This window comes from Microcebus murinus, chromosome 10 (genome assembly GCF_040939455.1).
Source record: "Microcebus murinus isolate Inina chromosome 10, M.murinus_Inina_mat1.0, whole genome shotgun sequence".
Taxonomy (NCBI): Eukaryota; Metazoa; Chordata; class Mammalia; order Primates; family Cheirogaleidae; genus Microcebus; species Microcebus murinus.
Genome location: NC_134113.1, coordinates 29,444,402 through 29,471,332, shown reverse-complemented (window position 1 = coordinate 29,471,332; position 26,931 = coordinate 29,444,402). Strand labels below are relative to the sequence as shown.

The window sequence follows — 26,931 nt, the reverse complement described above, 5'->3', positions numbered from 1 at the left end:
CTGACATCAGAAGATGGAATTTACCGGTCATATTCCAACAAACACCTTTTCGTAATTGGTGGATGGGACTGAAAATGAGTATCATAATGTAGTGATGTGCTTTTTCCACTTGGATTTAAATAATGTTGTATGTTTCTTTTCATCTATGAGAGACATTAAAACTAAGTTCTGAAATAAAGCAAACTTAGACCCAAACCAGCTTTATAATAATGTGTTATGGCTATTAAAGATAGAAATTTCAAACTTTATCTTTTTCTTTCAATTTCTGTTTTTGTATAAGCTTAAAAATACCCAATTATATACATTTTCAAACATATGTAATTAATAAATGTACCATTTGGAGGTATGTATACAATTTTTTTCTTGATAAGAGTAAATAACCAGAAACCAATGTAATAGAGATGAATGGGGAAGAAATTATGTGACAATTATATAATTTTCATTTTAAAATCACATGTGCATATTTACCACTAAACTACTAAATATTTCAAAAGAAAACTTAAAACAAATTAATGACATATTTCAATTACATATATTGTTCTACTCTGTATTATACAGATAAGATTAGAGTGATCTTAAAATAGATAGCAATAAAATATTTTAAGAAATGGAATCCTTTTCCTGACAACCCTTATAAATTTTTAGAGAAGCTGTAGGGAAAAAAAAGCAATATCAAGATCAAGTAACAGATGGACTATAGTTTATAGTTATAAAAAAATTTTTTAATAATATTTTTAATAAGGTCCAAATACAATAAAAATCTACTTTAGTAAAGGTGTTCCCTTATAAATACATTCAACTGAGAGATATGCAAAATCTAAATTCTTTCTATACTCTCTACTTCAGGGCAAATACTCCATTTTAAAACCCCCTACTTGAGCTATTTCTTGAGTGATGTATCCAGTGTGTGCACTAACAGTATAAAGAAGTAGTTCTCAAAGTGTTGCTGAGGAACCCCAAGGGTATCCTTGAGGTCAACCCAATTTTCATAATAATACTAAGACATTATTTGCCTCATATTTCATTAATGTAAAATAGAATTTTCCAAAGATAACATTACATGTGACAATGTAACACATTAAATGCAGAAACAGACATGAGAACCCAATTATCTCCAATGAAGCCAGACATTAAAGAGATATAATGAAATGAAAAAACATTACCACTCTTCATCATTTCATTTAAAAATTCATTATGGGGGGGATACTTTTCATCAAAATGCTATCTATATTGATATGTACTAGGTTATTACTTTAAAATGCACTGATATTTTTTCCAGTTTTACTGAGGTATGACTGATAAATAAAATTTGCATATATACAGGGTATACAACCTAATATTTTGATGTATGTATATACTGTGAAATGGTTACCACAATCAATTAACATATCCATCACCTCACATAATTACCACTTTTTTTTTGTGGTGAGAACACACTGATAAATATTTTTAAATTTCTGCATTTTAACTCAGACTAAATATCTATAACTCATATAATTAAAAAGCTCTTTGGAGTCCTCAATACATTAAGAGTGTAAAGGGGTCCTGAGACCAAAATGTTTGAAAACCCCTAGTATGCAGACACCAGTAACTACAGATTTATTTATAGCACATATTTATAGCAAAGAGTATGAATAAAAAATTTTGATAATTTAGATTTCTGTAACTATAGATTTACAAATAAAATATTTCCTTTAAGCAAGTTACTATATGAGTGTTAAAACATAACATGGTAAAAAAGACACATGTAGTATACTAATAAATGTTAAAGAAAGAAACTTCAAACCCTAAATAATTTCTCACCATGCAGCAAAAATCTCTCCATGTTTCACTAACAACTTCTAATGGACCGTGACTTCTTTAAAGGGTCTTACAACACTGACAACTTCTAGATTATCTTCTCAGTTAGACTCTAAAACCAGCATCTCCATTAACAAATTTGGGAAAGTACCTGTCACTACATTGTACAAATGAAGTTCAAATTCAAAAAATTTTTGTCCTAGACTTTGTTGGTAATAAATTCTACTTTATTGAAAACATTTTTCTTTAGTTTTCTAAAAGTAAAGAGATTTTAATAACCTGATAACTCACTCAATTCGGAATACCAATTCCCAGTATTCTATAGTGACAGGTGAGTAAATGGGAAACTAAAGAATTCAGCTGTATGTTGCTAAACATGGTATGACCTCCCTTTTCATACAAACACATACATCCACAGTCCCCCACACATGTACACATTCACATACTTAGCACACAAAGCCACACACAGACATATAACAGTTTTAAAAATCTGGAATGATTTATCAAAAATGGTATAGCAGGAATCTGTAATAGCAGGAATCTCTAAGAAGTAGAATTTCTGGTGAATATTAACTTCCTTTGGACTGTCTCCCCACTCAGTTCTTTTTTAACAGCAAAATATGTATTATTTATTTAATAAAAACAAAAAGTTCTAAAAATAATTTAGCTCAACACTGACAACAGTATTGCCTAAATCCCTTCTTACCTACATCAGTAATTCTCAACCAGAAGCAGTTTTGCCCCCTGTGGGACACCTGGCAAAACCTGGAGACACTTGTAGTTGCCTTAACTGGGGGGTGGATGTCAACAGTACTGCTGCTGAGAAACTCTGATCTATAATGATCTCAGATAAATTGGCTTATTCTGTGACCAGCTCTCTTAAAAAAAAGAAAAAGAAGAAAGTTCTCATACAAGCCTAAGCATGTCTTTGAAGGAATTATTTTACATGATTACCTTAACTTTTAGAATTAGTAAATATTCATTAAACTGTCTGTAACTTGAATGGTATAGGAATAAAACTTTTACAAACAAGAATATTTTAGTGAATCAGTGTTTCGTTACAGAAAATACTATTGGTTCACTTTATAGTTACTTGAATACAGTAATCAAAACCCAGGATAGATTTCCTACCAGTTATATTATAGAAATGTACCAGCAGGAATATTAATTTTAAATAAATTTTTTAAAAAGCAAAGAAGAAGAAATTTAAAAGAGAAATGAAGGCCATAGAAAGATGAAAAAATACAAAACCACTGGTTAAAGCAAAACTATCACTCCATAGGGTATTTCTCTATTGGTCAGGGTAACTTAATACAGGCTGAGTAGCCCTTATCTGGAATGCTTGGGCACAGAAGCGTTTCAATTTTTTTTGAATTTTGGGATATATGTATATACATAATGACATATCTCGGGGACTGGATTCAAGTCTAAGCATGAATTCATATACACCTTATACACATAGCCCAAACGTAATTTTATACATTATCTTTAATGATTTTGTGTTAAGTACTTAGGTGTAAAATTTTTCATTTATAGCATCATGTCAGTGCTCAAAAAGTTTCTGATTTTGGACTTTCGTATTAGAGATGCTCAACCTATAGTATAAAAATTTCTAAAATGGCAAGGTAATTATCCCAATGGTGTATATAACAAAAATTTTAATAACTATAAAAGTAATGGATTTGGGAAGAGAATAGAATTTTGTTTTCTTAAAGATGTTTTCCAAAAGAAACCAAAAATTAAAAACTGAAACTGTTGTATAATAGAATAGTGTCCTAAAAAACCGTAACAGTGACAGCAGAGATCATGTCATATATATGGCTTAGGTCTGTGCCAGACTCACAATATACATATGGACATATTTATAGACAGGTTATTTAACCTCTGTGCCTCACTGTAAAATGGAGGTGACATGATCTAACTCACAGCAAATGTCAATAAATGTTGGGCAGCTACTGTTATTATGTATTAATTAAATGAACAAGCTGAACTAGCATCACACATAAAAGTCTCCCCCTGTCCCCATTTACTTACGTGTATTATCCCCTTCTGGAGGTTGATAAAAAGAAAGGCCTAATGATACTATGGCTGCGATTTCTAATATAATTAAAGTGACATCTTGTAATGCTTCCCATACTAATTGAAGAAAAGTTTTTGGCTTTTTAGGAGGTATAAAATTCTTTCCAAACACTGCTTCTCTTCTTTCTAAATCTGCAGGGTTTCCGCTTAAACCTAATAAAGAGAAACAAATTTCATTAAACAGTTTTACTACTTACAAATGAAAATATTTATTTTCATTCAAAGTACCTTTATTCATCACTCTTTATGTTACAACTCCTAAGACCCTACCAAAATGTTTATTTCCGTGCTTTGGACTAAGTATACAGAATTTAAATCACTGAAAAACATGTGCAGTGCTTTAAAATAACATTTTAGACTGAGGACTGGATTAAGCATTTTCACTTTCCCAAGGGGTTACCTTTGATCGTACTGTCTTACACCACCTTGTAGACTGCTGGAGGCCAGAACTGAGAAGACAGTTTGATGGTTTTTATATTGAAGTTAAACATTTCCCTGACCTTAGGATGCTTTCCTTCCAAAACTAGGGACATTTAAACAAAGATATGAATGCAGATTTGATTTTGTTACTGCATCTTGGAAAACTGGTCAGTGAAAGTCTTTGATTTTCCCTCATATTTATTTAAGAACAATGAAAAGTTAATCTATCATAAGCTCTAAAAGCTGCTTTACTAAAATGTCTCTGTCATACTTAGACTGATTAAAGATTTGCAAGTCACAAAACACAGGACACTTAAAATGACCTTTCTTAAAAGAAACGGGTAGTGTTACTGATTGACTGCACCTACTGTCACTATAAGGGGGATGGTACACTGTAGGACATAATATTTATTGAGTGGAATAATATTTATTGTGTAGAATTCAAAAGATATGACGAAGGAGGTTAAGAGAGAGTTGGATGAACGTCCATTTGCCTTTCTTTTACCCTATCAAGCTAGTTCCTCTCTAAATTAACCCTGTTGATGCTGCAAAATCCAGATATATCCCAATTAGTTGATGCAAAATATGTACACATGTACATTATTGTGGGGGCAGAGAATATAGCAGTGGCAAGTGACATTTTTCCCTAGTCTATTTAAGGATGCTGAAGAAAAGAGCAGAGATACCAGAATAATATTACTTTTAATTTATCACATTAAACCTGACTTCACCTTGTGCTTTTGGCAAGAGACCATTCCAAAAGAACAAAGACAGGAAAACAGATTACTGGAAGGCTCTTGGCTCTAAGTGTTTTAACTATCAATCTCAATGCTAAGGCAGGCAGAGAATAGAAGAGGAGAACTAATTACACTGTTAGAATAAATCATGAACAATGAATATAAAAATTTAAAGTAATTATTTACTTTGTTGAAGGTACCAACAAAAGATTTCAGAGAATTTTCTCACTAGTGATTGTAACAGGGTCTACACTGGGCAGTTCAGAAAACATTTTAGATTTCTGATGACAGAAGTCATCCAGCTGTAAGCTTCCAGAGAGCTCTAAGCTTTGAATCAGAGTTGATGGAAAGCTAGGCGGTGAAGGATTATAGTTAATAAGGATGGTATGAGACAGTGCGTAGGTTCATCCTGTCTCATGTTTTAATGCCCTCACAAGCAAAAAAGAAGGAAAAAAAAAAGACTGCTATCCCTCCCCCTTTGTTGGTCTCCAATTTTTTTTCTAAGAAATTTGTTTGGAGATATTCATTGTATCAGTTTAACTCATACTGAATAGAGACTATCATTACTTGTATACCTGATAGTTTTAAAAATCACCACTTTAACCACAATAATAATTGGTCAAATCTTAACTTATATTGGTTATAACAAGAGCCAGTATTTTATGCTAATGCTGAAAAGAATAGCCACAGAGCTAAAGAAAGCTTAAAAACACACCTTGGAGGAAATCTCGGAGATAAAAAAAAGCAGCTGGTCCTAAAGGTTATTATAATTGTTCTAAGCTACCACCACACACACAAGCACACACCTAGGGCAATATACCAATAAAGCTGTCAGGTTTAGCAATTAGATGACCCTAGGTTCCAGTTCACCTACTGTAATCTTATACAAGACACTTACCCTCTTTGGGGGTCAAAGGTCAGCATTAATATTTGTTGTTTAACTTACAAAGTTGTTTTGAAGGACCAAAGGAGAAGGTATATAGTTTGTAAATCCTAAATTACAGGATAATTGTTATTAAGCCAAATAAGGGGAAGACAAGTTACACACTAACTGAACACTATAGGTACTAATTCCATTTGGGGGATAATTTCTATAAATAATAAACTTACACAATCTAAATATAATAAACCTGATAGTTTTCTAACAGTAGTCTGTTTCCCAACAGGTATTTACTGAATACCTACTACTTCCAGGGACTGTTCTATGTGGTGAGGAGTCAGTATGACCAAGACAATTCCTACATTCAACAAGCTTGTATTATACTAGAGGGAGACAAACAAGTGGACAATTAAAATAATTACAGACACAAATAAGTGCAATGAAGATGATGAAAGGCGGCCACTGGAACTCTCTTAGTAGGTTCCATTAGGCTTTCTCAGGAGTTGAGTTTTGACTTGAATCTGAATGATGAAGAATTAACCAGAGAAGCCTTTAGAGCAGAGTATTCTCAGCAGCACAAAAGCAAATACAAAGGCCCTGAGACCAATACAAGGCCAAAAGATTCAAGAGCCAGAAACAAACCCACTGTAGGTAAAACTCAGTGATCAAGTAGGAAAGGAGAGAAGGTCAAAATGGAAAAAGTGGCCAAAGACAAGATCATGGGGATATGGAGAGAAGACTGGCATCCACGAGATGATTTTTAAAATAGGTTAGTGACAACTAATGTGCCTTTTAGAAAGGCCATTTAAATTGGTATGTGAAAGATAAATTGAAGAGTACAAGGGTGGGGGGAAAAGACCAGTCAAGAGGTTGTTGCAGTACAAAGTAAGAGACAATGGTACTTAAATCTAGGCTTTAAAAGTGGAGGCAAAGAGGGGTAACTGGATCTGCTAGGTATCTTGGACAGAGATCAGACAACTTGCTGAAGGACTGGATATGGGATGAAAGGGAAAGAGAAGAATCAAGAATGATATTTAGACTGTTTTTTGTTTTCTTTTTGGTCCAAGCACTTGAGTGGGTAGATGATGGAGTCATTTACCAAGAAAGGGCAAGCTCTGGGAATTGAAGAATTGAAGGTGAAAGGGAGAGAGGAGTTAATGGTTCTGTTTTATAGATCTAAACAAAACAAGTGGAGATGTCTGGTAGACAGCTGGCTATCCATATTCAGAACTCAACTATATATTGATGAGTCTGATACAAAGACTCATCAATATACAAATGATTCTGGAGCCACAGGCCTGATGAGAGCTCCCAGAAAGCTAGAGTAACAAGACAAGGGAGCAGGTCTGAGGCTGCAACCTTGAAGCACTCCAACACTGACAGTCAGATGGGGGAAGAGAAGTCAAAGGCAATTGAGACAAAACAGCCAGTGAAGAGGGTGGGAGGAACAAACAAAACATGTTCATGCAGCACTACAAAAGACTAGAGAAGAAAGAATTTTTTAAAAGATGATGTGGCTGACTATAGCAAATGGTGTTAAAAGGTTGAGTAAGATAAAGACAGAGAATGGAACACTTTCTTTCACTCAATAGAAGCTGATGACCATGACAAGGAATCTTCCAGTGGAGTGGTATAGAAGAAAGTCTGATTAGAAAGAAATGAACAGAGGATGGGAATGAGCAAGTGGAAACAGTAGGTGTAGATAGCTTTTTACAGGAGTGTGATGCAGTGGGAAGAAATAAATTGGTAAAGGTGAGTTAAAATGGGTTTTACTTCCATCTCATGTTTTAAAGGGAAGTGACAGACATTAAGACAAGCCATTTATCAATGAGAGTGATCAAGTAGAGAAGATGACACTGATGATGCTACAGGAGAGAAAGGATAATATACAGGTAAAGCCTTTGTAGAGGTAACAGGGAATGGAATGCAGGGCTGAGGTGTTAGCCCACTATGTATATACAAAGAGGGTTCAACTCTTTGTGTAGGGAGGGAGATAGCTACGCTGGTATAACTGGTAATGAAATTACCTGGTCCTTGTTTTTAAAACAAAAGATATGACATCAAATTATTAGGAATATTTATGAGTCAACATAATGAGAAATCTTCTGCCTAATTAGCTCAGTTGATTATAGCATAGTGACAATGAAGCCAAGGTCATGCATGGGATTGATCTCCTTATGGCCCAGTTAGCTTCACAAAGAGACAATATAACCAAAACACATCAAAAGCAGCATCAAAATTATATGCTTTTGGGGTCTGGATCCACCACTGTGGGGAGTAAGAAAAGCTTACATTTGTTCTACAAGTGGATAAATAGCTCAATAATATTGTATTTATATTTGAAAAGAAAAAAAAAACACATTATGGAACAAAATGTAAATTATATCAAGGCCTTGATGTTCTACAAGAAAATGTAGCATCCCAATTGCTGGGACTAATAAAATTATGCCCCAGTTTAGGAAATGAAGAAGGATGGGGGACAGTTTACTGGAATGTTGGGAGAAGGTAGGTTTAACTAAAAATCATGACTAATACAAAGCATATAGTACACCCTTATCAAATTCTGTACTTCAAATTGTGTATACTTATGTGTATATTATGTGTGTATGTGTGTCTATGTGTGAGATGACTGGCTTGGCAGCAGCAGCTAATCTGACTTCTCTAAGTGAGGCCCATAGGAAAACATGCAGACCAAGAAAGTATATAAAAATTTATGTTCATTCTTCTTGGCAAACAGTCTAGTATTCATTCTCACCATATTCTCAGTATCAAAAGAGGCGGTGATCTATCCTGCACTCCCAAATAAGAGCCACTGGCCTAAAGCAAAACTTATGTATTCTTTCCCAAATGCCTTCCATGTGACAGGCACTAAGCATACAAAGGGAAATGAGTCCAACAGAATGCCTTTGCCTGGCACTTGCCTTCAAGGAACTCATAATAAGTAACCAGTTAAACACACTGGGTTGCGTGTGTTTTGGGCTTTCAGACCCAAAGCTCAGGAGAAAATCCTGGACTAGATCTACAAATGTAGCAATCAACAGTATCCAGAGGGCACATGAAGTTATAGGGAGTGGATGATACCATCCAGAAAGTGTACAGATGAACAGAAATCTGAGGATAACCAATATCTAATAAATACAAAAGGCTAACGTGACTGGCCAGATAGGAACAAAGAAAACCCTTAAGAGGACAACGTTATGAAAGCCATAAGAGAATGTTCTGAGAAGGAACTATGTCTTGTAATCTGAAAACTGAACTTAACAACAACAACAACAAAAAACCCTCTAAGGTCATGCTACTTCAAGCTCTATCAAATGAGACTTAAAAAATATATAATATATATGCTACAGAGGAGTAGTCAGCATTACAACTGTCTTCAAAAAATTCATAAGCAATGAAAACTAGTGACTAAAGTAGCTATTAAATTAAATAATTCTCCATCACAGTGATAATAAATTTCTAGGACAAGGTCATGCAGGATCATCAATATAAAACCCTCACTGGGAACTCTATACAAGTCTTAAAACACATGCCTGGCACACCACGGTTAGGCAAATACCTGAGGAATTACTGTGCTAGATAACCTGTATAATCGAGCATATATACTGGGGCTTTAGAGCATTCTTATAGCAGCCTATAAATCAATGATTTATTCTAAGTGAAGGGCTGATTTTTTAAAGAGTTAAAATATATTTCTATGTGCGAATGTTAGTTTTATTCTATTATAACATGAAGACATGGTTAAAGTACACCATTACTAAGAGCCTTACTTTTAGTGAGTGCAAATATAAACTGTCACCTGAAACATTTTGGAAACATTAGGCAGCCAGGGACAATTGCTGTTGACTCTTTCTTGCTTTCTATCACACATTCCTCTTTTGTTTTACTTTACCACTTTCTCCTGTTGTTATTTTGTTTCTTTTTCTCCTCTTCTACCTAATTTCAGGAACCACCACTTAAAAGGCTTAGTATCCCATTTGCTTTCTTGCCCCTTAAAAGTCCATGAGCCATGCCTCTTACAAAATACAACCCAACACTTGCCTTTTATGAATTCATTTTAATATTTTGCTTAATGTAGTAATACTGAATAATAAACATGATACTACAGCTAGAGGTCTGTAACCCTATTATTAGTGAGTCTACCATTCAGTATAAAATATACAGCTAACATAGGAACACATTAAAAATGAAAAAGATACCAAAACCTAATGTTAAAATGTTAAGGATCAAAAAATATGGTTTAGAATATAAAAAAGTCAATGTAGGAAAACAACAAAGATACAAAAGAAAAAAATTGTGAAGGGAATTTTATGCAATTAGGATGTTATAAGCAAGTTATTTTGGCATAAAAGGGTATTTTTCAATTCAGAGGACTGTAAGATAGAAGCCTGCTCTAACAGAGCTAAAAATATGAAGTTATAAGTCTCAATTCCAGTTAACCTTGAAATTTATAGTTCCCATTCCTTTAATAGCAATGATGGTCAGTAAGAACAAATGGGAAGTTTTTAACATGGAAATTAAACACCTCCTATTGATGAGTATACATATAGCACTCTATGCTATTAGAAAACATTCTGTTAGAAACATATTCTTTTAAAAAAACAAATGATAAATTGTTGGGAAAAATGAGGAAACACACAAATACAACTTCTTGAATAGGGCACATTTTAAAAGACCAGATCAATAAACAGAACCTTAAGACAAAATTTTTTTCACCATGTCATTCTAAAAAAAAATTTTTGTTTTTCCACCAAAAAATACTATTGAGAGAAGGGAACATGGGTATCTCTTTCTCAATATCGCAATTCTATTTGAGCTATGTGAGATGAACTTTTATAATAGGCAGTATGCTACGGTGGTCAAAATGATGGTCTCTGTAGCCAGAAAGTGACTTCAGTAAATTGTCTTTTTGTGCTGTGGTTTCTTCACATGTAAAATAGGATAAAGGTGTCGCATAATAACTAAAGTATTAAAATATTAACTCATTTTAATATCTGTAAGTGCTAATAATCAATCTGGCATAAAAAGTGTTACCCATTACAAATGTTACCTATCATTTTGGTTGTTGTTCCTAAGAAACGTCCTGAGTTCTTCCTCCAGATTTTATAGCAATCTACTACCAGCCCCTCTAATATTTCTGATTTTCCTTCTCCACTCATTTTTCTCTTAAGTGTGTATCTATCACCAACATATTACACATTTCATTTAGTTGTCCTGTGAATTGTCTGTCTCTCCTATGTAAAAATAAGGCAGGGATTTTTGTTTCTTTCATGGTGTTTCTTTCATGGTTTCTTTCTAGTGCACCCAGTGCCTAGAGAAGTACCTGTCACATAGCAGATACCCAATAAATACGATATTCCAGCAACTCTAAGATACACATATTCTTACATTTTATTAAAATCTCTGAAATTGGGATGTGCTCTAATCATACATTTTTGACCATCTTCTAATAACTGCCAACACTTCCTTTTTTTTAGGGGAGTTACATAAAACATATGACAATCAACACTCCAGGTCTGATGAAAGATGGCATGTGTTAATGAATGAATAAATGCAAGAACTAAAGGGACAAGCAAACAACTTCAATTTTACCTATTAAAAATTCATGTCCTTTGAAGAATCATTTTAATTCTCACTCCCTTTAACCATAAACAAGTTATTCTAACAAAAGAATACTTGCCGTCTAGATTATTTCCTTGGGCATACGAACTCCTAATTGCTCATCTTGAGCATGTTTCATTTGTTATTGGTCTAGTTGATGACAGTGACAAAATGTTCACTAGCTTTTTGAGTGAATTATTTCTACTAAATTAAACTAAAACTATAAGTATTTCTTTGGAAATAATATTCCTGTGCAGGCTGCTACTGTTTTTATTTATACTTTCAACAAATGTAAACACAAATATAATGCTTAAAATGGCTTGTTTCACATTCTTTAAAAGAACATTTCAAAATGACAAATTATATATATAAACAGTGAAGACAATAGTTTATACAAGTTTTAGCAAATATTAAATTCATAATACTAAGAACATGAGCAAAGTTTTTCTAAGAATAAAAAAGGGGAGAAGATGCACACATTTACCTAATAGCACAAAGTAGCAACAATTCACACAAAATTTTGAGTGTTAAGTGAATATTTCTAGAGGTTATCCACTGATGTCATTATGCTGCCAAAAGAGTACATAATCGTCCCCTTCCCAAATTTTAAAAACCACTGTACTTCAGTGCAAAATTTTCAGTTAATTTTAATAATTAAACCAAAAATCAATGCAAAGAGTACATCTGCATTGCAGTTTCTTTTGTGCTATTCTTTTGGGTAAACTAATGAGAAATCATGTCTATAAAAATGAAAGGGCATAATAGAAGGGTATTCAGTTATTAGAAGACAAGAGCTTTGATTAGCAGCAAGAAGTACAAAGACATGATTAGGAGAAATATATTTAAGTGTAGAATTGAAACTGAACTTCAACACTGTTTTTCTGAACAAACTACGTTGTTACATTGAGAGCTCTTTTACGTTAACATCTCCTATCAACATAGTGCTCATGAAACATCCAAAGACAATCAGACTAAATGTAGTAAGTACATATGGTTAACTTGAATTAATGAATCTACCAAATGAGAACTGCATATTAATGGACACATCTCTAAGATACTATAAAGTTAACTAGTATTTCAAGGTGGGTTTGCATAATAAACAAGCTCAGGATTTTGTCAAATTATTATTAAAGTCCACAGGACTGTTCCATATTCCCTGAATCTACAGCATTAACAAGGATCCCGATTACCTAAAAATGGTAACAGGGGTCCTCAAACTTTTTAAACAGGGGGCCAGTTCACTGTCCCTCAGACAGTTGGAGGGCCGGACTATAGTTTAAAAAAAACTATGAACAAATTCCTATGCACACTACACATATCTTATTTTGAAGTAAAAAAACAAATGGGCAAAAAACACCCGCAGGTGGCCTGGGGGCTGTAGTCTGAGGACGCCTGGATAGTACATCTAAAGAATAACTTAGTAGTTTATGTTTCTAGTGGTTCTGACTTGAAAAGATACAGAGAATGTCAAACAGTTAACAGGTCTTGCAGAAAAAGAACATACTCCAACTAGTCTGAAGAAGCCCTTTTGGGACTTGTGTGAATACTAACTCTAGCTTCCTTAAATCTCAGAGCAATCAAAGTTACTACCTATCTTTAAAATAATTAGCAATTCACATAGAATTACATAAAGGTTTTAAAGAATTTTTTGATGTGACAAAGTTATTTAACAATTTTAGAAATGATTTTTTGCTTTTGTATTAAATGTTATCAGAAGCAGTTGAATGGCATAAGATGTTTCAGAAAAAAATGTTAAGAAAAACACTTTTGCATAATTTCTCTAAAATTGTTTTTGGAATATATACTAATATACTTTAAGATTTTACAATAATAATTTCTCTTCTTTACTAAATTGTGCTCACCAAACATTCATCCTCATGTGCGCCCTCCTCTCCACTCCATCTCTGCAATTTGGAAATGCCTTCTCGAAACTTCCTAACCTTAATTTTATGTTCAACATGATCAGTGTATAAAAGGCCATCTTCTTAAATCATTTCAAAGACCATAATGCAATAGAGCTGAATGTCTGGTAGGTGTGAAAAAAAAAACAAACCTTACTGCCAACTAATCTACTTCATTTGCTTTAGGATCTCCTGAACGAATCATTAATGTTTAGGTAAAGCTCCATAAGCTAAAAGCAACTTGGTCAGCTACTGGCAGTGACAACTATTTTAAGCCACCTGGCAAAATGAAGGATAGTGAGCAGAGTTTATTTCCACTAAATCCCCAGGAGGCAACTAAGCCTGGCTCCTTCCTCTATAGCTCAAATGGAAAGGCAATCTTGTATCATAAACAAGCTGTAATAATATGTACAATAGGACAAAATATTTCATCTCTCCAATCTAAAACACACAAATTCATCTGCAGCACTATATTTTGATTTAAAGATACTTTAACTGCACTAATCTGATAACTAACCTATTTTTATTATCACTATAATTATGGCATAATTATACTATAGCCAAGACAATATAAGCATGTTTATTTATAAGCCAAACATATAGCACTCTCTGCACAAAGGACCGAAAATGAACACGATAAAACTTACCTTCATTGGGAGATGTTTTCAACTTGGTGCAAATTCCATAGACGTCTCCATAGCTTTCCTGTATCTTTCGTAATGCATCTGTGGACCTAAGCTCCATGAGAGCTCGCAGCTCTGCAAGTGTAATTCCAAAGTCTCCATCATGATTAGCTTCCTTCAAAGAGTTTTTCACACCGCTATATGCAACTGAGTTGTTTGCCATGTCGCCCATGACAAGTATAATTTATTAGGAGGAAAATGTTTCCCAAAAGAATCTAATTTTCACTTGATATATTTCCAAGATGAAAATCTTTTAAATATGAAAGTCTTTCTCAAACCAAACACTCATTGTATGACTTGGTAAAACAGCATCAGCAGCAACAATTCCCAAAGAAGTAATTTGACCTTTGTCCCATGGCTAGTTTCTTCATATCAATCATGAGATGTGCACATCTGCAAGAAGAAAATATTTAAAAGTTAATAAAATCTTAGAGTATTATGTACATAAAAATACTTTCTAAATGTTATCAGGTAGCTAAATCAAAGTCCATCATTAAATTATAAAAATATTTATGAATTATAATCTCATATCTGATATATTTTACATGATAAAATATAAAAGTATAACTTCTAAAATTATCTATCAAAAGACATCAGATCTTATTATCAAATTAAACTGCATTTCACATGGACTAAATTTTATGATCCACTATTACTGTTATTAATAGTTACCATTTACACATTTACTTTCCAAGCACTATGCTAGTTGCTATAAATTCATTTTTTCATTTAATCATCACAATTTAATCCCATGAGTTGTTACTACTCCTTATTCTACTAAGAAAAGGCTTTGAAAAATTGAGTTTAATGCATCGCTAACAAATGGCTAAAATGTCTGCTGAGCTGCACTGTCTGCAAGCCCATGTTCCTTTTAATACTTGAATCTATCTCTTTAAACCTTTCATACAGAATAGCCCCTGAAAAGACAAAAAGTACAAAAAACACACTTTAACATGGTTTCCTACAGTATTCTTTGGCCACTCTATGACTCTACCATCTTTTGGTTGTCTAAAATTATCTTTCCACCATGATTTATGTCACATGTCACCACCTCATGTTTTCCTTTTACTTGCCAAAGAAATTCTCTACTCCTTAGTCTTTTCTGCAACTCTATTTTATTTTCCTTGTCCATCCTTATCTGAAATTATCTTGTTCATTACCTTAATCTGAAATTATCTTGTTCATTTGCTTATATATTACTATTTTGTTTCCTTCCACCTACATTATTGGTTCTGAAGGCAGGTTTGGTCTATTACCATATCCTAGAACCCAGAAGTGTGTCAGACACATGACAGACACTAAGTTTGAGGAATGGATACATTAATTTCTTTACCATACTTTCAAAGTCCTCCTATTATTCCAATCTATCTAAAGATAAGCTCTCAGCTCTTCTTTCTCCATATATATCATTTTAACAATCATCTCAAAGTTTACTTGCCCAACATTGGAGTCATCTTATTCCCTAAACAGCTTCCTTCTGTAATCACCATTATCCTAACCACCTGGGCTCAAAATCATAAATCATCTTTGATTCCATCCTCTCCAGCTTCAGTCTGTTACTAAGTTTGGTTAATTCTTCCTTTGAAAAGTCTCTTCTATATAACCCCTTTTCTTCCTTATTTTCAAGTCCCTCTATGAGAATTTTAATTGCTACTCCCCAGGTTCTTCCTCATTCTAATATCTCATGCATCTAATCCCTTGTGCATTTTGCTGTTACATTTAGTTTTTAAAATAGGCATCACTCAACTGTATCTAAACCTACAGTATGAAAATGCAGTCTAATTGCTCATGGCTGTTTGCCTGCAGTTTACAGATTCAATTTTTCTCCTTTCTTAAGCAATCCACTCGCATCCCAAAACACTTAAAAAAAAAAAGTTTGATGATTAGGAACTAGAAAAGATACTGGTAAATACAATTAATCTTCAGCTACGAAACTGTTATGAGAATGTCTGCAAATCATGATATATGGTCCTTGTACTTCAGCATGTATCAAAATTACCTGGAGGGCTGGTTAAATTACAGATTGCTGGGCCTCACCCTCAGAGTCTTGGATTTGGTAGGATTACAGTGGGGCTCCATAATTTGCATTTCTATTAAGTTTTCAGGTGATGCTGATGCTATTGTTCTAGGATGGAGTACATTGTCAGAACCACTGGACTGAAAAATGGGCTAAAAACCTGGAATTCATACCAGCGTGGGGATGACTGGTGGAGGCAAGTATGCTTCCTTGGGTTAAATTTGCAAGAATGTGATAGTTACGGATTCTGCAAGACATTTTCTTTCATTGCCTGCTTCCTCCCACTTCACTAATCTTTATGCTTGTCCAATTATTACCAATTTTATTCATCTCCTAGTCAAAGTGGGTTCCCTCCTACTCACACATCAATTATTACAACCTAACTTCAAGAACTGGAGAGGTTGGTTATTTGATAATCTCCTTAAGTTTCCATATCCAAGATTTTTGGCCTGAACATCACACCAACTCTAAAATTGGTTTTTTAACAGATAAAATAATTAAGATTCATAAATCCATGTGCTGAGGACATGAGTTCATCTGTCCTCTGAGTTCCATAAAACGGAATTTTCCTTAAGAACTCCTGGACTGTTACCCTATGTATTATCACTGAGATGAAATAACCTGCCCGACAGGAGACTTTCCTAGAAAAAATAGACATAACTTCTTCACTTCTCTGCCTTTTTTGGGGTGCCAGATGCCTGCAGGACTTATGCATTCTGGTCTGAGTTTTTAGGGGCAGACTCCCAAATTAAAAAGCCTACAACTGCTCAAAGTGCTGGAGCAGAGGTAAATAACGGGTTATGGATTCATTATTAGAACCTCAATGCTGTCACACAAAAACCCCATCCTCTACCACTCTAGCTTTTATCAATAATAAAACTAGGAGGGTGGATGATGAGAGACTGCCTGGTGGGTACAATGTGTGTTGCTTCACTGGTGTATATACTGAAGGTTCCTGACTTTACCACAATGTAATATATCAATGTAGTAAAACTGCACTGTACCACATGAATACATAAACAAGAAATGGGAAAAAGTAAAATAATAAAACTGATCTTTAAACTCCTATATATCAATCTTTGTCTTTTGACAGAATTCGAACAGGAGAAAAGAGTGTTATTTTTTGGATGCCCTTTAAATTCCTCAACAATAGGGATACATGTGTGACTCAAAAAGCCATGTTCCTTCCATGATACTGCCTCCACTTAAGTCTTCACGCTCATTAGGTCAGAATGGAAGTTTTTGTAGGTCACAAAACAGTCAAATAATATTCAAAGGTACCAATTTATATGAAAATCAGAACTAAAGAAGCATTGTGTGGATATTTGTTACTTGCCACCTCAGCATCCTTTTCCTCACCTTTCAGCAATAGCCCTACTTTTCATTTAGGGATCTGTGCTTCCTGACTCTCCACACAGTCTGAGTAGAGCTCCATCCCCAATCCCACCCCCACGCCCCAGCCATGCTGATCACTGGTTCAGGATGTGCATGTCACCCAACAAGAGCCAGTGGGTGGCAAGGAGATTTTTGCTGTGACTTTGGGGCACAGACTTGTTTCTTCCTACTGAACTTAAATCTGAGAGAGATGTGAAGAGCTATCCTGGCCATCTGTTACTACAAGGGAAAAGCCCTGAGAATGGATCTAACAGAGAGGCTATGGAGCAGAGAGAGTGAGTGATAGCAAATGGGGTGAGGGAGGAGAAGGCACACTAATGCGCTTGTCAGTCTAGTACATCACTTGAGGCCCTGGGTTAATCAGTGACTAAAGTTTGTCTTGGCCCAGCGCGGTGGCTCACGCCTGTAATCCTAGCACTCTGGAAGGCCAAGGCGGGAGGATCGCTCAAGGTCAGGAGTTCAAAACCAGCCTGAGCAAGAGCGAGACCCCATCTCTACTAAAAATAGAAAGAAATTAATTGGCCAACTAAAAATATATAGAAAAAATTAGCCAGGCATGGTGGCACATGCCTGTAGTCTCAGCTACTAGGGAGGCTGAGGCAGGAGGATCGCTTGAGCCCAGGAGTTTGAGGTTGCTGTGAGCTAGGCTGACGCCATGGCACTCTAGCCAGGGCAACAGGGTAAGACTCTGTCTCAAAAAATTAATAAATAAATAAAAAAAAGTTTGCCTTATCCCTGATCTTTTCAGTGATTTGTCAATAAATGGCTTTTGGAGGCTGTTTTCTATTACTTTATAACCCACAAATCTTTGCTGAAGTGCATGATTACCAATCATGTTCAATTCCCTCACTGTTTAAAGAAAAGGAAGTCCAGGCAAAAACACCACATGCAAACAAGCCACTTTCCAAAAGTGAACTACTTTAATTACTGACTACCTGCAAATTATATAGCAGGCTCTGGTCTATATCTAGATCATCTACAGCTTCTTCTATTTTCCTCATTCCCTACTCTTCCATTCATCTAACTGGTTGCCTGACAAAAATGCCAAGGACAACAAAATAATTTTGCTTTTCATTTTTTAGCCACAATATGATAAGTGAGATACACACTATTTGGGACTGAGGTACAACAGAAAGCAGAACATCTATCTTGCTTCTACTTGTCTTCTAAAAGATTTTTACTTTCTATTTGAAAAGTTTAAGAAATAGTAAATGGAAGCTGAGGCCCCAGAAGAGGATTTAAAAAAAAAAACAAATAGCTACTCTATGTAGCCCTCCAGCCCTATAAAACTTATCCCAGAATAAATCATCTTTGGTCAAATCATTTTTGGTAGTCTTTGAGGTATTATGAGAAAACACAGAGGCAGCTGAAGACTAGAGTTGGGCAAAAATGGTTACAGTCTTCAAAAAGGAGGGTAAGGTCGCCTCCTTACTCCATAGTAAATTAAGCTTTGCTATGAATGGGCAGGGACCCAAAAGATGACAAAAGGATGATTATGAGATCCTAGTAATGAGTGGAGCTCATAAAAAGACAGCTTTGTTAAAAACACAAATTCAATTCCTTCTTTCACAGGGTCACTTGACTTCTAGATCAGGGGAAAATGGTATGAAAGCTATCTAGACTCAACAGCAACAACAAAAAATCACTTATTAGAAAAACTAACAGAAATATAGAACAGCTAAGTAAATTATAAGATGAAATATGGAGCTCTAAAAATGATTATTACATAGCAACATGAAATTTCTACAGGCAAGACAGCAGATATATGCTAATACAACTAAGCATATTAGAAACAAGAGGGACAACATGGAAAGAGGTGTTTTGTAATGCACTGTTGAGTGCCTAATTCCTGAATGATTCTAAACTTTTGTTAGTGATTTAAAGACCTGGAAATTGTGTTTTTCCACGCCATAGGTGACTTGAAGGTAAATCAGCAAATACATTACATGACAGAAAGGGGATCTGGACAGATGGAACTGAGAGGCTAAATTTAACTGGTACAAAAGTATGGTCTCCCACATTTAATTCTAAAAACATAACTGTACAAAGATGATATATAAGAAATTCAACAGCATATATGCAAAGACAAAGGTCCAGTTTACTCAAAGCTAAATATTCATTAACTTGGTGTTAATAAGCATAATGTAAATGCTTTCTCCTCTCACCCCCAAAGTGAGAGTGTTCTTAGGCAGCAAGAATAGGAGCCTAGTATCTAACAAAGATAGGTAACAGACCTATTCTACTTTGGCTCAGACAAACACACATATTATGTTACAGGCTTGTCTGTAAAATAAAGATACAATTAACAGTGCACATATCATTAAATGTGTTAATACATGTAAAACACTTCCAACTTAACCTGACACACCTGATACGCAGTAAATAATAAATATATTTTAGTTACTTAAGAATATTTGCAGATACATTTCACAGAGAAACCTTCCCCCACCCCAGATAAGCGGAAACCCCCCCCAAGCCATTTCAAATGAGTAATATGTGAAGAAATACAATTTTTAAACCTAGACAAAAAGAAAATCAGTATATTATTGGACACACTGAAATAATTTAAGTGTTAAGTCAAATTTCTACTTAGTAATTCTACGTATCTCAGTAAATATTTAAAAATGTAAGACTAGTATTCACAAAGGTTCTTAATCCATGACTGTTCCATATGGACACAAATTATCAATCTGGGGTTTTAAAGATAAAGATAGCTTATGTTCATTCATTTAATGAGAATAAAAAAAGTTTCAAACTCTTAGTGCTCTGGTGTTTAACTACCAGTTCATGTATAGTATATCATAAATTAAAATGTATTTAATATCAATTTTGACATAAGTGCCCCAAATAAAGCTTACTAAACTAGATCCAAATATAATAACAGGAATACCTTAAAAAGAGTAATTACTAATTTTTAGAGTGATTACTGAAGTATTAAATTTTATAAGTTATTAAATTTAAATCAAAATATTAACTATAAACAAATTTTAAAAGACTTCATTCTGTTAAATAATGGTTGCAAAGAAAGAATCCTAGAATTAACAGCTGAAAGGAATTTTGGAGATGAAATCCAATTGCTCATTTTATAGCCAATAAAACCAAACACACATAATTGTCTACTTCCAAAAAGGATAAAGATGCTCGTAATAAAAGATAGAAGCACTATTAACTCACAAAATCATTAAATGAGTAAATGACCAAAATTTAAATCATGGCATAAACCATAACAATGTACACATTTTAAGAAGGTGGCTGCTACCAGGGAAATAACTGGCACTGTACTTCAAAATGGGCAGTGACACCCTAACCGTTAGAGACATCATCTGATTGGCAAAGAAGTAAAGAATAATTTTTGACTATATAATCTTTCAAAAAAGAACACTGAAGACAGCTCATTTTCTTAGTGCTTTTTTTTTTCTTTAACATTAAAATCAATTCCACTGCCTTTGCATATAGAGAGGAAAGAGAGTACTAGCCTTTATAGTTGTTTCTCACTGTGTTTGCTACTGGCATTTTATTGACAATGACAGCTGCCTCATAAATTAAGAAATCTGGTTCCCCTTCATCCAACCCTCCTAGATACCAGCAGTGACCCCCAGTCAGTGTGAACAACCTGAAACACATCACCTTAAATAAATGTCCCTTATAGGGACTGGACATTATGCTTACTACATAACTGAGCCTAAATTTAAGGCTCAGTGCACTGAAAGATTTAAAGGAAAAAAATCATGCCTTGTTCATCTTTGATCTCTATCTTAGCAAGCAGTATTATGATCTTTCAACCTTCTTATAACATCACTTTCTGCAGGAAAATAATAACCTTTTACCCGATCTACAACCTAAACATTTGAAATCTTTCAACAATTAAAATATTTTTAAATAAAAAATAATTTACTGTAAACTACTGAATATAAGTTCTTGTGTCTAACAGTTCACACTAATGGCAGAGCAGATGGTCTAATATTATGCATATCAAAGAGTAGATACTACAAGATTATGAATGATGGGGAGATCTTTTTACAAAGTTTTGACATATTCAAATGATTTCATTAAAACACTCAAAAGAAACCAAGGAATTACTCAAATTTAGTATTACTCTTAAGTCAAATAATTCACTTTTTAAGGGGCTTAAAACATACATACTCACATAAAAGAGCATAAAGCCTATACAGCTTGTTTAGGAAAGTAATTTCTATCAGATGAGTAAAGAATAAATAACATAAACAAGAGTAAATTCACCAAACAGGAGTTAAGTTTCATAGAACTGATAAAGCAGAAAATAAGCATTGTCTACAATGCCTGATTTAATAGTCTCAAAGGATTCATAAATACCATCGCTGTGTCTGTGTTGACTAAAATTAGTCCCACTCTTCTCAGTAACTTACTTATCATCTAGTAGGCAGAAGATCCAGAGGCAGAAACTAAGTACAACACTTTAAAGGGCAACCTATAGCTGCTGTCAGTTATAAATTTAGCATGAATACTTTACCAAATCTCTCAGGGTGAGAATCAAACAGATTAGAATAGGGAGGCATTAATTTCTTCGATTATAGCTTTTATCACACAGCTGCAATGATTTGTTTACTTCTCTGTCTTCCCCAATGAACTGTAACTCAAGGTAGGATTTGTGACATTCATTTTTAACTCCCAGCACTCTCTGGAACACAGTAGGTGCTCAATGTTTATTAAATAGAAATGCTCTTGTTTCCACCATAAACTAAAATCAATTTTAAAAACAGATTTTGCAAAGGGAGCAATGGCAACTCAAAAAGAGCAGAGCAAAACAAAACCTCATGAACTACGCTCAAAATGATATGCTAGGTGTGTTAGATGAGTTAAGAGAAATCCATAGCATTCTAGGAGTTTGCAAACCACCTTGGTACGCAGGATATAACAACTGAACTTTCCTTTAAATCCTTTTAGACAAAAGAGCAAGTTACAAACATGTCAGAGTGTCAAATGAATTATACAACTACTATAAGGCAATGGTTTTTAACCAGGGTCTTAGATTCTTGAGGGTATGCAAAGTAATAATACCTTTCAATATTTCATAAAGCCAAGAGGAAATGATACATTTGAGAAATTATTTTGTTAGGGTTACCATCCTAAATAAAAGCATACCAAATTAATATGGTAATAAAGTTAGCAAGCCAGTCTAAATAACAAAGAAATAAAAATCTTATCCAGGTAAAAAGGCCATTTGGTAAGAAAACCCTCAACACCAAATCTAGCTATCATCCTCTCTGAAATTTGATGTTTTCACACTATCTCCCAACTCACTAGCTGATCAACTCATTCCAATCTAGCTGTTTCTCCTGTGCTGCACTGAGATTACTCTTCCAAGTAACCAACCAGTGACCCCTCAGATGCTTAAATCTGGTTGACACATTTAGTCTTTATCTGTCCTACTGGCCCCTTGCTATTGCTAACCATTCCTTGACTCTTGAAATGTTCTGCTGCCTTAATTTCTCCAATGCTTGACTGTCGTTCCCTCTGTATTGTCATCACCTCTGGTTGCTATTTTCACTTCACAAAGCTTGTTTCTTTCTTGGAATCTGGGGGAGGGTAGTGCAGCACAGGGTGGCATGGCAAGCTTCATTATAATTGTTTTCACCTGTTTTTAGTAACAATGAGATTATTTTTACAGATAATAACAAAAATTTGTTTGCAGTGCACTTACAAGGCTTATTTCTTTCTCTCATATTTCAGAATTTTACAATTCAATTAAAAAGATGAAACCATACTAAAACAATCTGGCTCAGTGAAAGCATGAAAAAAATCACCCAGTTTTGTTACCCCAACCCTAAACACAGCTCCTCTTCCTTTTAGCCTTTAGTCTATAAAGAACACCAGCTTGGTGATTCACCCCCTCCCTTGGGGGCTATAAGATAACTATTCTGGCTTTTGATAACTGTCATGGCTAGTATTTATTTATTTATTTATTTATGCTAAATAAAGTACCTAATTAAGCAAAGTGTATGATAAAATTTTAATGTGAATGATCCCAAACACAGACATCTTGAAGTTGATTACAAACACTTTTGCTTTATGGTCAATTGGTACCATCTTATCCCAAACACATTGATGATACCTGTCGCTTGCAGTTTGGCCTAATTTTGCTAGGCTGTACTTACATAGTCAAAATAAAATAATCCTTCAATTTACCAAGTCCAGAATAAAAGTTAGACCAATATTGGTCTTATATCAAGACAAATATAAAAGTTAATTCAAGGCACTGCAGATTAGTGGTTCTCAAACTTCAGTATGCATCAGAATCACCTGAAGGGCTCCTTAAAACACAGACTGCTGGGCCTCATCCCAGTTGATCTGCAGCAATGTGTGAGAATTTATATTTCTAACAACTTCTCAGATGATGGTGATATGCTGATGCCACCAGTCTAGAGAACCACTACTGTAGATAAGTGTGTCCTGAACTTTAGAGAACTCTTGGAATGTCATCTTGATCTAAAAGTTCCTGACAAAAACATAATAAGCAAATTTCTCAAGTTCTTTATTATGTTATTCTTAATTTGCATAGATAACTGAAAACAGACTATTTTCTAAAAATATTCTGTAAGCTGGTATTCTGAATTGTTTTGATTTTTAATACCAAGTATATTAATATTTTTCTATTTAAATCTTGTATTATACAAAGACAGCAAATATTAATAATTTCCTTCATTCAAAGTAAAAACATGGAAACTCATATTGGCACATTTTGAAATATGTTAAAGTATTTTAAACCTCTAAGAGTATTAAATTAATTTTAGCAAACTTAATAGAAACTATAATTTAGATACCTACCTTCTTCTGCTCACTCCCAAATAAATTATACTGTTTTCTCCTATTCTGTTGTTCTATTTAGGCATTTTAGGAACCTTTCATCTTTACAGTAAGTTTCCTAGTTAAAAAAAAAAAAAAGCTTTTAAAAAGCTCAAAAAATAAGGAAAGTTAATTTTATATAATCCTGTGCAGTTTACCAAATATATGAACATACTATATCTCCAGTTAAATATGAGAACCAAATGTTCTATCATTTTCTAGTCTCACTGGTGTTGAAATTTTCAGCTATAGTCAAAGAAGAGATTTTCTAAATTAAAACTGTGTTTTTCCTTCTGTTCTGGAGCTAGAAGGCAATATGAACACTTGAATGTCACACCAGCTGCTCTGTCGGCCTACTCAGTTCTTAAGAGCCTCTATCCTGTCAATTCACAAGAACCTACACTTAACCGCTTAAGGAAACAGGATGCTCATTATGTCACTGAAAGAGCTCACAAAAATAAAGTTGGCAATACTGAGGGAGGCATAACTCTTATCTGTAAATTTAACACGAGCTTTCTGCTTTCTTAATTAAAAACTCTAGATTTCAAGGATGATCTATCCCAGTATTTGAACTGAATACAGAACTAGGCACAGTAGACACTTCCCCATCTTTCTCCCCTTTTTATTTACATATTTTTATAGTTGATGATTTTCTGCAATTTCTAACTGTGATTATTAAAGAACAGCTCAGTAAATTGATACTCACTTTTGCAACACATCAAACACTGTGGCTGAAAACTAAAGTAAGCTATACATAAAAAGGATGTAAGACAAGAATTTGATCTCATTAACTCCCCAAAATGCAAACAATATGAATAATAGGAATGTGTTGAACCATAACCCACTCCATCACATCATGCAGATGGATCCTTCAAACTCTCTGGTTTCATACATTCCTGACCTTCATTCTAAGACTCTGATCTGTACTCTGTAATTGTTATTCAAGGGCAGAGCTGCACATTAAAGTCATCGTCACTTGGAATTACTCTATTTTCAAGATTTTCTCCCCTATACAACTTATCCCCCTTCATTTCACTTCTACGTATACGTTCTGACCTTCAGGCTCACAAGCAGTTAGGATCTCTTCTGATTAACACTTGCCTACCTAAAAAAGCTAAACTCCCTAATGGTCAGCAACTCTAATTTTGCTCCTATGTCTCACTTGCTCTTTATCCTCCTACTATACCCATCTGGTTAATTAGCTACCCCTGAATAGACATACCATCTGCCTGAGCAATGTTGGTAAAATATTAAAAACCGAGTTCTTAGTTCCACTGGAAACCTATTTTTCTCAGTCATATATATAATCCAGGGACACGCCTCTAATTTTCTACCATATTCCTCTTTCAATTCCAAGTCTTTCTGAAATTATTCTGGCTTTTGTCTCCACCCGGGTTACTCAAGTCGCTCCAAGACCTTACTTCCTTGGTTGCCACTGCGAGCCACTGCCACATCAAATCCCTTTCTACTGAATCTCTCACTTAGCCTAGCCAATATTCAGATATATTTTACCATATAAAAGACCATGTTTCTTACCCCTCGCGTCCCTGTCCTCCAAGCATGTCTTCTCCTAGATTTTGATAACCCATCAAATTATCCTTCTTTCTCTTTTACCCCACTTTTTACAATGCTTCTTCCTGATCACCCACTCTCACCTTGACCCTGGCAAACTGGATCCCTGCTTTTGTCCACACATGAATGAGATGGCTCTTTATGGTGAATTAATTATCTTGGGCATTTTCTCAGCCCTCATCCTCCTCTATACTTCTGTGTCATTTGACGGTATTCAGGTTATTGTAGTACTGAGAGAGGAAAAACATGAAGTTTTCAAAAGCTCTAGGCCTCCTAATTCTTTGCTGTTTAATACAGACAATAGAAGTCATTTTGTAAGACTAAAGAGATCTGTGTCATCTTCTGAGAATATAAGAACAGGTTAATTTCCTTTCTTAGCAATTGCAGAAGGTAAAATGAATGAACTAGGAAAATGATGAGGATTACTTTCAAGACGGTGATGGAAACTGGACAGCATCTAGCCTGTAAGCATTTCCCTTCTGGAGAGGTCTTCAGCAGACTACACACATAACAGATCAATAGAAAAGTGTGGATACTGACAGCATCAGCATGGATGTACCAAATCAGTATTCTTCCTCTTACCTATTTGTTTTGGTATAGCTCTCAGATTCTCCATCTCCTTTTTTTCTTTTTGGACAAGTTTCAAATAACAGTCTCCTACTGTCATACTGAGAATTTTCCCTAATGAAAGCTGGCCTAGTCCCTTTGCCTTTCTATTAACTTCTTCAAGGAACAATTAAAATACTCCTACTCTAAACCTGTGGCATGGAATTAATATACTTCTCTCTACTGCTATAGTCTTTTAGAGCCTCTACAACATGTTCAATATGTACTGTAACTCCTTGTGTACGTACCTTCCTTCCCATTAAACTGTACGTTCTGAGGGTAAGATGGTCTTGTTCATTTCTGTATCTCCTAGTGATCATTTCAGCAACAGCCCCTTGCCCATAGAAACTACTCAACACAGGGTAACTGAACTGAACTGGAGAACAACGTGGCAATGTCAGTGAAGACAAACAGTAGT

The 26,931-nt window shown here is 34.6% G+C and overlaps 1 protein-coding gene across 13 annotated transcripts in view; it reads right to left on the bottom strand.

Annotated features, from left to right (window-relative positions):
- ATP2B1 (ATPase plasma membrane Ca2+ transporting 1) overlaps positions 1 to 26,931 on the bottom strand; it is a 112,606-nt gene that overhangs the window by 46,124 nt on the left and 39,551 nt on the right. For 11 of the 13 annotated variants that reach the window (XM_012753870.3, XM_076007115.1, XM_012753876.3 and 8 more), the window contains exons 2-3: positions 14,066 to 14,494; positions 3,835 to 4,032 (exon numbers count right to left, since the gene is read on the bottom strand). In XM_012753870.3, the coding sequence (XP_012609324.1) occupies positions 3,835 to 4,032; positions 14,066 to 14,273 (406 nt within the window). In that variant the 5' untranslated portion in view covers positions 14,274 to 14,494. Of the gene's footprint in view, positions 1 to 3,834; positions 4,033 to 14,065; positions 14,495 to 24,317; positions 24,415 to 26,931 lie in introns of all 13 variants that reach the window. The other 2 variants (XM_012753872.3, XM_076007111.1) reach the window with 1 other exon arrangement.